Genomic DNA, 12,334 nt, shown 5'->3' with positions numbered 1-12,334 from the left:
TTAAAATCTCACATGGACTGTGGGAATGTAGACACCCAAACACACTTGCCGGGCTATCACTATCACAACATCCCCCACCCACTGCTCAAAGACAACAATTAACGCCCAAATACACCGCACCACCCAGCTTCTTATCTACAAGGCGGGGGCTGTAGTGGCTAATAAATTGTGTGTGTGTGCATATGTGTATTAGTGCCTGTTCGTGTCTGCACATGTTGGGGTGTCTCTGGGGTGGGCCCATCCTCAGTGTAGACCCTGCAGGCACTTCCTGTCAGGAGCTGTCAATCATACCAGACAACTGATCTGAGGGCAGGACAGCCTGTTAGCCTGGCTACCCATACTCCTTGCTCCTGCCAATGGCTTCACAATGAGTCTGGAGTACCTCCCCGAGGCTCCCCGAATACGAACACATTCAGGACCGTCTGATTAGTCCAGAAACCAATGGGTTGGGCTAGAGCCAGAACATACGTGGGTAAAGAGATGGTTTGAAAATGCATCATTTGCTTTGGTTAGAGACGATCCAAACACTGATGACAATGTTAAGTACAACAACCTTTGTCACCACAAACAACTTCAATGATGGCAGTGTCATACTAAAGAATGTAGCGAATGACAGAACAGCGAAATAATTGTGTGTGAGTCGTCAGACTAACAGCCTGTAGCATGGCATGAGCATTGTCCCTCCCTGTGGTGCCAAACACACACGCACGCATGCACGCTCGCACACTCAGAGGTTCAGACAGTCTACCATACAGGATGTACTGGGTGTTTTCACTATCTATTTTGGTCTGCAGAAAGGGTGGAGGGCAAGAGGGCTGGGGCTTTGATTGCTCTAAATGCAGAGGAGAGAAAATATAGCTACATCATTCAAATTCTTTAAAAAAAATTAATTTGGTTTTCTATGAGTGAAGTGGCCTTCATCAAGCTCTTCTTTGAGTGAAATTCAGTGAATGAAATTGAATGTTTTGTATACGAGTATGAATGAAATTCAAAGAAAGTATGTCAGAGCAATACGACTAGGAATGAGACAGACATCGGTGTCAGACAGGTCATTTGAATAACCCCAAAACAGCCACATAGAGGGAAATTTAAAAAGAATTGACAAAATCCCCAGTAACTGGAAACCATGTACAGTAAGAGCACCTTATTCTACAGAAAAGGAAACAACAGTGTCTGATACTGTATGTTGGACTGTTATTCATACAATATGACATATTATTAAAACAGCCTGTATTTTAAGGAGTGGTTGTTGAAAGATTTAAACTCTTTGGCTTGTAAAGTGTATCGGCTTGTCTGTGTCTGTATATGGTAGAGTATAATGTAATGTGGGACTTCTGTCTTTGTCTTCTGTGTTTGTGTCTAATGGCAGGGCACACATCACACATATATCCTATCTTAATTTGACTAGAGTCTCTCTCAGGAAAAATAATCATGCAGCAATAGCAAATGTGAATTATAAATAATATACATTTTTGTAGGTGTTGATAAAAAAAAAATCTTAGTATACAGAGGGGTCTGAAATTATTGGCACCCTTGATAAATATGAGCAAGGAAGACTGTATAAAATACAAATACTGAACTATATTGGTGTGTGTGACAAAATAGCTATATTTTCATGCCGTCCACCAAATGTAAATGCCTGGCGTGTGCTAAACGCCATTGGCACTTGGAATGGAACCGGTCCGATCATCAGATGAAATGAAAATAGATCTCTTTGGCCACATACCAGTAGTGGATTTGGCATCAAAATAATGAAACAGAAAATATTTTTTTCGTTGTTGCTATTTTGCTTCCACTGGTCCTGGGGCCCTTGTTAAGGTCAACGCATGATGAACCTAGTACCAGGACATTTTATCCAAAAACCTGGTTGCCTCTGCCAGGAGGCTGAAACTTGGCCGCAAGTGGATTTTCTGTCAAGACAAAAACACCAAGCATCAAAATCCACAAAGAAATGGTTAACTGACCACAAAATCAACATTTTGCAATGACCAGCTCAGTCTCTGATCCCCTTTGAAAACCTATGGTTTGTACTGAAGAGGCCAGTCAGTATGCATTCTAAGATCCCTCCCAATCTATTCTCCATTATCATCATTTTTTGGGGAAAAAGGCTCAGTGCCATGACCCTCGAAAGGTGAGGAATTGAAAGAGATTGAAAACAGTCCCTCAGGGAAGCCTCAATTCTTCATGGTATGGACTCTACAAGGTGTCAAAAGCTTTACACAGGGATGCTGGCCCATGTTGACTCCAAAGCTTCCCACAGTTGTGTCAAGTTGGCTGGATATCCGTTGGGTGTTGCACCAGGCTTGATACACAAAGGAAAATGTTGAATGTGAAAAAACCCAGCTGTGTTGCAGTTCTTAACACACTCAAACTGGGATGCCTGTTCAAAGGCACTTCAATCTTTTGTCTTACCCATTCACCTTCTGAATGGCACACGTACATAATCCATGTCTCAATTGTCTCAAGGTTTAAAAATCCTTCTTTAACATGTCTCCTCCCCTTCATCTACACTGTTTGAAGTGGATTCATGGGAACACCTGGTTTCACTTGGTCAGTGTGTCATGGAAAGAGCAGGTGTTTCTAATGTTTTGTCCACTCAGTGTACAGTATGTTAGTATAAAATAATATAATTTCCCACTTTTTTTTGCAAACAATATAGCTCAGTATAAGTATTTATTTTAATTTATACAGTATTTATTGTGAATCTTGGCAATAATTTCAGCCCCTACAGTAATCAAGTCTGACACGCTACAATTTGTCTTTTACAAGTCTTTTACACTACAATTTGCATTTCCTGCTTTGCAGGAAAAGTATCTTCTACAACAGAGTGATCGAATAAAGATAGTATATCTGTATGTCTAACTCATGTAACCTCTTGACAGTATCACATGCTACAGTATAGAATAGAACATGTGGGACTTACTCTTCTCTATCTGTTTCCATGGCAGCCCGCACTGACCACAACGGCTTGTTGCCACGGCATATCAAGAGTGACAGTGAAGATGACGACCTGCCCAATGTCACACTGGACAGCGTTAACGAGACCGGATCTACTGCTCTGTCTATAGCACGGGCCGTGCAGAAGTAAGTACCAGAGTGTTCTGTGTGTGTGTGTTTGTGTATTTTATGTCCCTCTGTATAGCCTTTATCACCCTCCCCATGTGTCTAGTCCATCTGTGTATAATAAGATGAGTCAGGGCTTCCCCATCCATCCTAGTGTAGTCTGATAATCAGAACCAGTGTTTCAGTCTGCTCTCCCTCCCCCTAAACGTAGACACTTCAAGACCCAGCACTCACACTTTAACACAGCCAGGTCACCGATGATACAAGTCAGTATTCAACATCCATCCAGGTCTGAGGATATTGGGAGTTGACGTGGAAACCAGCCACTAGGGGCAACAGTGAGCGCTGTTCCTTCAAGCAGGTTTTGAATTTGATAGGCTGTTGTGGTCAGGGATGGTGGATGGGCATATGCAACTGCCTCTGGTGCCAAAGGTTGCATGTTCAAATCCTGTGTTAAAAAGGTAGAAGCAGCTACTCTTCCTGGGGTCCAGCAAAATTAAGGCCATTTTAAAAACAGTACATTCACAGCAGATTTCACAAAAAATTAAGTGTGTGCCCTCAAGCCCCTACTCTACTACCACATATCTAGTCCATGTGTACAGTGGATCGTCCTTTAAAAGTTATAGAGTGTTGCAGCACAACTTGCATGGTGCCGCAGAATTCTATGGCACGTTATTTAAGTGTCAACCACTGTTACCATTAATGCTAGTTAGTGCTAGTTTGACCACCAGAGGGCATCTTTGAGAAGCATTGATAGCCTTCCATAGTGGCTGTACGAGATATTTTAAAAACTTTTTTTGTAAGAACATAATATATGGGACTGGTTTCCATTAGGTTGGAACGGAAAATATGGTACTGTACAATGTGACAGTCGGTAGGCCACAGTACTGGGCTATTTAGATAAAGAATTCCTGTGTCGTGCAGGCACGTGGGAGATTGGGGTTCAATTCCCTGACAGGCAGGAAGGAGTAGGCTGTCCTTGTAAATAAGAATTTGTTATTAACTGACTTAGTTGACCTAGTTAAATAAAAGGTTACATTAAGAGCATAACAGTTCCGCACCGTAATTGTAGTCTAACCGATACCCAAATGCATATTCAATGAAAATAAAAATATCATTGATTTATCAAGACCCTTGCTTTTCTCAGAGCAGCGTGAAACGGTGCTAAAATAGTTATATAATAGTTAAATATAAAATAGGCTATTGCTTAAAATTTAAACCCAAAGCCACCTCATGTGTCTCCCGGTGGCAGCCAGCACAGGTATGGAACCTGCATCTGTAGCAACGCATTTTGCACTGCAGTGTCTTAGACAGCTGCGCCACTCAGGAGGCCTCATCCACAAAGTATCAAAATACAGAGAGGTGTTGGTAAAGGTATATTGTCCTGCTAATAGCCTGTAATAATACTGTACATGGTATCCAGGTCAGGATAACCAAAACATTGATTTATTTAAGACTATCAGAAAGATTGTTGGTACTTATTTATTTTGATCCAAAGCCATGAATGAGTGAGTCACTCCGCTTTATGTAGGGGCTGACTATATGACTATGCCATCAACTTGATAATATATAATGATATTTTGGAGGTTATTTAATTTTCAAAAAAATTAAAGTGAGCGATTGTAATCTGAATAAAGGCCAAAATAATATTTGTAAAGGCCAAAACATGTATTTCTGTTTTTAGAGGGAGAGAAATACTTTTTGTTGTATTATTTGTTTAGTCTTTTCTGGTGGATTAAACTGAAACTGCAACCAATCACGGCCGGTTGTGATACAGCCAACCTAACTAAGAAATACATTTGACGATAGAATTCTCCCCCCTACCCTCCTTCTAGGCAAGTCTATTGTCCAGCTACCTGCTAATATTCATAATGGCGCTGTACAACATGATCGTGTGTGTTTGAGAGAGTATTTTCCAGTAAGCACCAATTTGTTTACCTTCATTAGACAACTTTGTTCTAATATTTCTGTAATTCAGTGACATTTATTCCCATAGTAATTCATTATGGATCCATAACTAAATAAACATTGGCATTTTGAAAGAGTATTTTAAATATTTTATTAACGAATGCTGATGAAGAAATACAGTGCTGTACAGTATATGCTTTATCCGACATTTTGCGGTTACATGAGGTCGCCCACCCGCAGCTTTATGTAGATGCCGAGGCTATATGACTGAGCCATCAACTTGATTATTTATTAGACATCACTTGCTTATATTCAGTTAACAAATTTATCTTAAGAATATCATGGAATATAATTGAACATTTTCATTTCTCCATGCTTGTCTCAGAGCAGCCGAAACGGTGCTGAAATAGTCATCCACGGCGAGTAGGCTATATACAGTGGGGAGAACAAGTATTTGATACACTGACGATTTTGCAGGTTTTCCTACTTACAAAGCATCTAGAGGTCTGTAATTGTTTATCATAGGTACTCTTCAACTGTGAGAGACGGAATCTAAAACAAAAATCCAGAAAATCACATTGTATGATTTTTAAGTCATTAATTTGCATTTTATTGCGTGACATAAGTATTTGATACATCAGAAAAGCAGAATTTAATATTTGGTACAGAAACCTTTGTTTGCAATTACAGAGATCATACGATTCCTGTAGTTCTTGACCAGGTTTGCACACACTGCAGCAGGGATTTTGGCCCACTCCTCAATACATACCTTCTCCAGATCCTTCAGGTTTCGGGGCTGTCGCTGGGCAATATGGACTTTCAGCCCCCTCCAAAGATTTTCTATTGGGTTCAGGTCTGGAGACTGGCTAGGCCATTCCAGGACCTTGAGATGCTTCTTAAGGAGCCACTCCTTAGTTCCCCTGGCTGTGTGTTTCAGGTCGTTATGCTGGAAGACCCAGCCACGACCCATCTTCAATGCTCTTACTGAGGGAAGGAGGTTGTTGGCCAAGATCTCGCGATACATGGCCCCATCCATCCTCCCCTCAATACGGTGCAGTCGTCCTGTCCCCTTTGCAGAAAAGCATCCCCAAAGAATAATGTTTCCACCTCCATGCTTCACGGTTGGGATGGTATTCTTGGGGTTGTACTCATCATTCTTCTTCCTCCAAACACGGCGAGAGGAGTTTAGACCAAAAAGCTCTATTTTTGTCTCATCAGACCACATGACCTTCTCGCATTCCTCCTCTGGATCATCCAGATGGTCATTGGCAAACTTCAGACGGGCCTGGACATGCGCTGACTTGTGCAGGGGGACCTTGCGTGAGCTGCAGGATTTTAATCCATGGCGGCGTAGTGTGTTACTAATGGTTTTCTTTGAGACTGTGGTCCCAGCTCTCTTCAAGTCATTGACCAGGTCCTGCCGTGTAGTTCTGGGCTGATCCCTCACCTTCCTCATGATCATTGATGCCCCACGAGGTGAGATCTTGCATGGGGCCCCAAACCGAGGGTGATTGACCGTCATCTTGAACTTCTTCCACTTTCTAATAATTGCGCCAACAGTTGTTGCCTTCTCAACAAGCTGCTTGCCTATTGTCCTGTAGCCCATCCCAGCCTTGTGCAGGTTTACCATTTATCCCTTACACAGCTCTCTGGTCTTGGTCATTGTGGAGAGGTTGGAGTCTGTTTGATTGAGTGTGTGGACAGGTGTCTTTTATACAGGTAACGAGTTCAAACAGGTGCAGTTAATGCAGGTAATGAGTGGAGAACAGGAGGACTTCTTAACCTCTTGAAACTAGGGGGCACTATTTATTTTTTATTTTTTAAATAACGTTTCCCAACGTAAACCACCTATTTCTCAGGACCAGAAGCTAGAATATTTATACAATTGACAGCTTAGGATAGAAAACACTCTAAAGTTTCCAAAACTTTAAAAATATTGTCTGTGAGTATAACAGAACTGATATTGCAGGCCAAATCCTGAGAAAAATCCAATCAGGAAGTGACTCTTATTTTGGAAACCCTGTCTTTCTATGCATCCCTATTGCCCATTGAAAGGGATATCAACATGATTCCTTTTTCTGTGGCTTCCCTAAGGTGTCTACAGCCTTTAGACGTAGTTTCAGGCCTTTATTTTGAAGAATGAGCGTAAACGACTACATTGCGTAAGTGGCCAGCTGAGGGCTATCAAAGTGATTCTTGCGTAAAAGACAGAGGTAGTCATTTTTCCTTTCGCTCCTCCTGAAAAGCCAATTGTCCCGGTTGATTTATTATCCAATAGATATTTGTAAAACACCTGGAGGATTGACTATAAAAAACGTTTGCCATGTTTCTGTCGTGACCGCTATTTCCGGTGGATTTCTCAACATAACGTGACCAACAAAGGGATGTATTTTGGGAACAAAAGGAACAAAAGGAACATTTGCTATCTAACTGGGAGTCTCGTCAGTGAAAACATCCGAAGATCATCAAAGGTAAACGATTAATTTGATTGCTTTTCTGATTTTCGTGACCAAGCTTCCTGCTGATTTAAGTATAACTTTTGAGTGACGCCTTTAGTGAGAGGTCTAATGCATATCTGCCCTACGAATTAATATCTATTATTACATTGTTTTCGTTTGAACGTGCAGACTGGCACTAAGAACAAAGGGAATGTATCCCTAGTCAGCGCCATTATTAGTGCAATGCCCCTTAAAGTGTTGCTCTGTGCTACCCAGTGGGGCAGGGTGGGGGCCAGTTTGTTATTTAGAATTATTTATTTCAGTTTTTAGAGGAGAGCAACCAAAAACCTACAGTCATCTCATGGATGTCCCAGTCGAGGCCAGCACGGATATTGCACTAGCATCTGTAGCAACTCAGCTTGCTGCGCCACTAAGGCGCTGCTCAGCGTGGCCGGTCGGGAGGAGGCTACAGTACTACAGACACACAGTAGCGCCTTGGGACCCAAAAGCATAATCAGTGCTCTAACTCCCCCTTGCGCTGGTCTGGAGCAATGAAGTAGTGACGCAGGGTATTGTACTAAACCACAAAGTCCCGCAGCATAATCGCAAAACTTTGAGGAGCAACCACTGTATGTATAGTGTGTTTTTTGTGTGTTTTTTTCCAATTTCATGGTATCCAATTGTTTAGTAGCTACTATCTTGTCTCATCCCTACAACTCCCGTACGGGCTCGGGAGAGACAAAGGTTGAAAGTCATGCGTCCTCCAATACACAAGCCAACCAAGCCGTACTGCATCTTAAAACAGCGCGCATCCAACCCGGAAGCCAGCCGCACCAATGTGTCGGTGGAAACACCGTGCACCTGGCAACCTTGGTTAGCGAGCACTGCGCCCGGCCCGCCACAGGAGTCGCTGGTGCGCGATGAGACAAGGATATCCCTACCGGCCAACCCCTCCCTAACCCAGGACGACACTAGGCCAATTTGTGCGTCGCCCCACGGACCTCCCCAGCGGCCGGTTATGACAGAGCCTGGGCGCAAACCGAGAGTCTCTGGTGGCACAGCTGGCACTGCAGTACAGCACCCTTAACCGCTGCGCCACCCGGGAAGCCCGTATAGTGTGTTTTAAGCCTATCCCAAACCTTAAACATAACATTAACCATTCTGATTAAATACCTAACCTTAATATTTCGGTGTCAATGCCTAAACGTAACCTTAAACACTTCGTAATGTGACTTTTGGAACAACATAAATGTGACGTTTCAGAAACATGGATGAACATTTAATTTTGATGTGAGTCTGTGAGAGCTGGTTGCCATTGAAGCCCATTCGGATGATCAGAACCAGGGACTCATCGTCTGCTCTCCTGCCCTAAACCCATAAAGTTCCAGACACAGAACTACAGTCTTATGTCCCTGCCCAGACTCTGTACTGTTACCCGTCAGACTGGCCAGACTCATAATATTGCCGGTGTTGCACTGTAATTAGGTTTAACTAGTAGGAAACACAAACGGTCTATGTGTGCCACACACACACACACTGTTAGTTAGACTAACTGTTAGGAAACTGTTCCAGGACTGTGTTCCTGTGTTAAACCCCCACTAATGATGTTCCCTCAGTAAATAGACAGGTTTCCCTCTTCCAAAATGACTCACTTTCCCAAACATAGTACGCCATAGGGAATAGGGTGCCATTTTGGACACAGGCATACAGTACTCTGCATTTGTGCTGCTTTTCAACTGTGACACCAGTGTTACACTGGGGTATATACCCTGATGTTATACTAGGAAATTTGTGTTTCCATAGCTACAGATGTCGGATCTTAACTTGATCACTCTTTGTCGCTGAGAATTTGAGAAGTACTCTTTCTCTCCATGCAGGGGCAACCGAGTCATAGGGATCAGAGCTTGTTATCAAAATCATATTCTCTCTCACTCGCTCAAAACGCTAGACCTAGCTCCTATTACTGCAACATTAAAATGTATCTGAAATGCAGCCATACACATCAACAACCGTTGTTTATATAGCTTAATAACATAAGATAGCTATTGGTCTCCACTAGGCTACGACATAAAAGTGTCTAGTGTATCCCAAGGTTACGAATGAACTGTCAAAATGTAGTGGTGGTCCAGGTTCGTAAATATAGGCCTACTGTGTAATTAAAGGCCTAAGTGGGTTTGATTCTGCAAATAACTCAATCCCTCCGATTGACTAGATTTAGTTACAGATTTCAAATATGGACAGCCCAGGGATATTTTACCCCTGATCTTGATAATAAATGACCATACCAGACACTTTTGGATAACATACAGTGCATTCGGAATGTATTCAGACCCCTTGACATTTTCCACATTTTGTTACGTTTACAGCCTTCTTCTAAAATGGATAAAATAAAATGTTTGCTCCTCAAACTACACACAATACCCCATAATGACAAAAGTTCGCTCTGATTTTTTAAATTTGTGCAAATTTATATGTACATAAGTATTCAGACCTTTTGCTATGAGACTCGAAATTGAGCTCAGCTATATCCCGTTTGCATTAATTATCCTTGTTTCTACAACTTGATTGGATTCCATATGTGGTCATTTCAATTGATTGGACATGGTTTCCTCCAGATGTGACACTTGGCATTCAGGCCAAATAGTTCAATCTTGGTTACATCAGATGAGAAAACATTGTTTCTCATGGTCTGAGAGTCTTTATGTGCCTTTTGGCAAACTCCAAGCGGGCTGTAATGTGCCTTTTACTGAGGAGTGATTTCCGTCTGGCCACTCTTCCATAAAGGCCTGATTGGTGGAGTGCTGCAGAGATGGTTGTCCTTCTGGAAGGTTCTCCCATGTCCACAGAGGAACTCTAGAGCTCTGTCAGAGTGACCATCAGATTCTTGGTCACCTCCCTGACCAAGGCCCTTCTCCCCCGATTGCTCAGTTTGACCAGGCAACCAGTTCTAGGAAGTGCCTTGGTGGTTCCAAACTTCTTCCATTTAAGAATGAGGAAGGCCACTGTGTTCCTGGGGACCTGCAATGCTACAGAACTTTTTGCGTACCCTTCCCCAGATCTGTACCTCGACACAATCCTGTCTCGGAGCTGATTCAACCTCACAGATTGGTTTTTGCTCTGACATGCACTGTCAACTGTGGGACCTTAAACAGACACGTGTGTGCCTTTCTAAATCATGTCCAATCAATTGAATTTACCACAGGTGGACATCTCAAGGATGATCAACGGAAACAGGATGCACCTGACCTCAATTTCGAGTCTCATACAACGGGTCTGAATAGTTATGTAAATAAGTTATTTTAGGTTTTTTTCTTTAATAGTTTTCGTTTAAAAAAAAAAACGTTTTTGCTTTGTCATTATGGGGTACTGTGTAGATTGCTGAGGATTTTTTTGTATTTAATCCATTTGAGAATAAAGCTGTAACGTAATAAAATGTCAAGGGGTCTGAATACTTTGAAGGCACTGTAAACTATTATAGAACATAATATATTCCAAATAACTAATCTAATCAGGCAACAACCCCCTTACAGTCTATGGTACTGTCTCCTGAGGGAATATAATGATTCACTATAGTAATGATAACATTTCATTTTGTAATATCAGTAATATCAGCACCTCAAGAAGAATGTGAAACCCATAGCAGATCATTGAGGTGGATGGAAGAAAAGGGGATTGTAACTGTAACCCACCTGGAAGCCAAAGCCAAGACAGGCCAATTTGAAGCTCTTGATTCACCTGGCTAGACCAAGAGGTTATTCAGTGGGGTCTAGCTGAGGCCACTATGAAGGAGACGCGAGACCACCTGTTACCTAGGGTAGAGAAAGGGAGATGAATGGGATGGGAAGGGAGAGGAGGGTACCTGTGAGTAGAGTGCTGTCAATATACGTTCAAGTCAAATGTGAGTGTGTGTGTGTCTCTGCCTGCCTGACTGCCTGTCAGTCAGTTACTTCATACCTCGATCAGTAGAGTGTTGCATGGGGATAAACATTACTCCTACTTCTGCTGGCGGAATTCTTCCTGGCCTCAGCACCGAGGGGTGAAGGACAGCAGGGGGATCTGATGGGTGCTCATCTCTCATCCAATAGAAATGTTGAATGCAGAATAAACCATCTCATGGTGAATGGATGGAAAATAAATAAATAATTGCCAATAATTGAGCAGAGCTGCTTTTGCTAGTTCCAGATCTGTATGTACACTCACCCACAACTACTAATCATAGACCAATCTGAAGTTAAATCAAATCAAAATGTATTTGTCAAAATGCAACAAGTGTAGACCTTACCATGTCAATGTAAATAGTCCGGTGGCCATTTAATACATTTTTCAGCAGACTCATGGCTTGGGGGCAGAAGCTGTTAAGGAGCGTTTTGGTCCTAGACTTGTCGCTCCGGTACCGCTTGCCATGCGGTAGCAGATAAAACAGTCTTTGATCTACATCACTAGGGTGACTGGAGTTTTTGGGCTTTCCTTTGACACTGCCATTTATATGTCTGGTTGGCAGGAAACTTGTCCCCGGTTATGTACTGGGCCGTTCGCACTACCCTCTGTTGAGATTTACTGTCAGATGCCGAGCAGTTGCCATACCAGGTGTTGATGAAACTGGTCAGGATGTTCTCGATGGTGCAGCTGTAGAACTTTTTGAGAATCTGGGAACCCATGACGAATCTTTTCAGTCTCCTGAGGGGAAAAGGTGTGGTCATGCCCTTTTCACGACTGTGTTTGGACCATGATAGTTTGTTGGTGATGTGGGCACCAAGGAACTTGAAACTCTCGTCCCACTCCACTACCCTTCAATATTAATGGGGGCCTGTTCAGTCCGCCTTTTCCTGTAGTCCACAATCATCTCCTTTGTCTGGCTTACATTAAGGGAGAGGTTGTTGTTCTGGGAACCACACTGTCTGACCTCCTCCCTATAGGCAGTCTCG

General features: G+C 42.6%; 1 protein-coding gene across 2 annotated transcripts in view; it reads left to right on the top strand.

The window, feature by feature from the left end:
* Nucleotides 1-12,334, top strand: part of LOC115133132 (Krueppel-like factor 12) — a 155,942-nt gene that overhangs the window by 104,486 nt on the left and 39,122 nt on the right. For both annotated transcript variants that reach the window (XM_029666091.2, XM_065026695.1), the window contains exon 4: nt 2,949-3,084. In XM_029666091.2, coding sequence (XP_029521951.1) covers nt 2,949-3,084 — 136 coding nt within the window. The remainder of the gene's footprint in view (nt 1-2,948; nt 3,085-12,334) is intronic.

The sequence above is a fragment of the Oncorhynchus nerka genome, linkage group LG1 (assembly GCF_034236695.1).
Source record: "Oncorhynchus nerka isolate Pitt River linkage group LG1, Oner_Uvic_2.0, whole genome shotgun sequence".
Lineage (NCBI taxonomy): Eukaryota > Metazoa > Chordata > Actinopteri > Salmoniformes > Salmonidae > Oncorhynchus > Oncorhynchus nerka.
The sequence above is the reverse complement of the archived record's forward strand: the minus strand, read 5'-3'. Positions and strand labels throughout refer to the sequence as shown.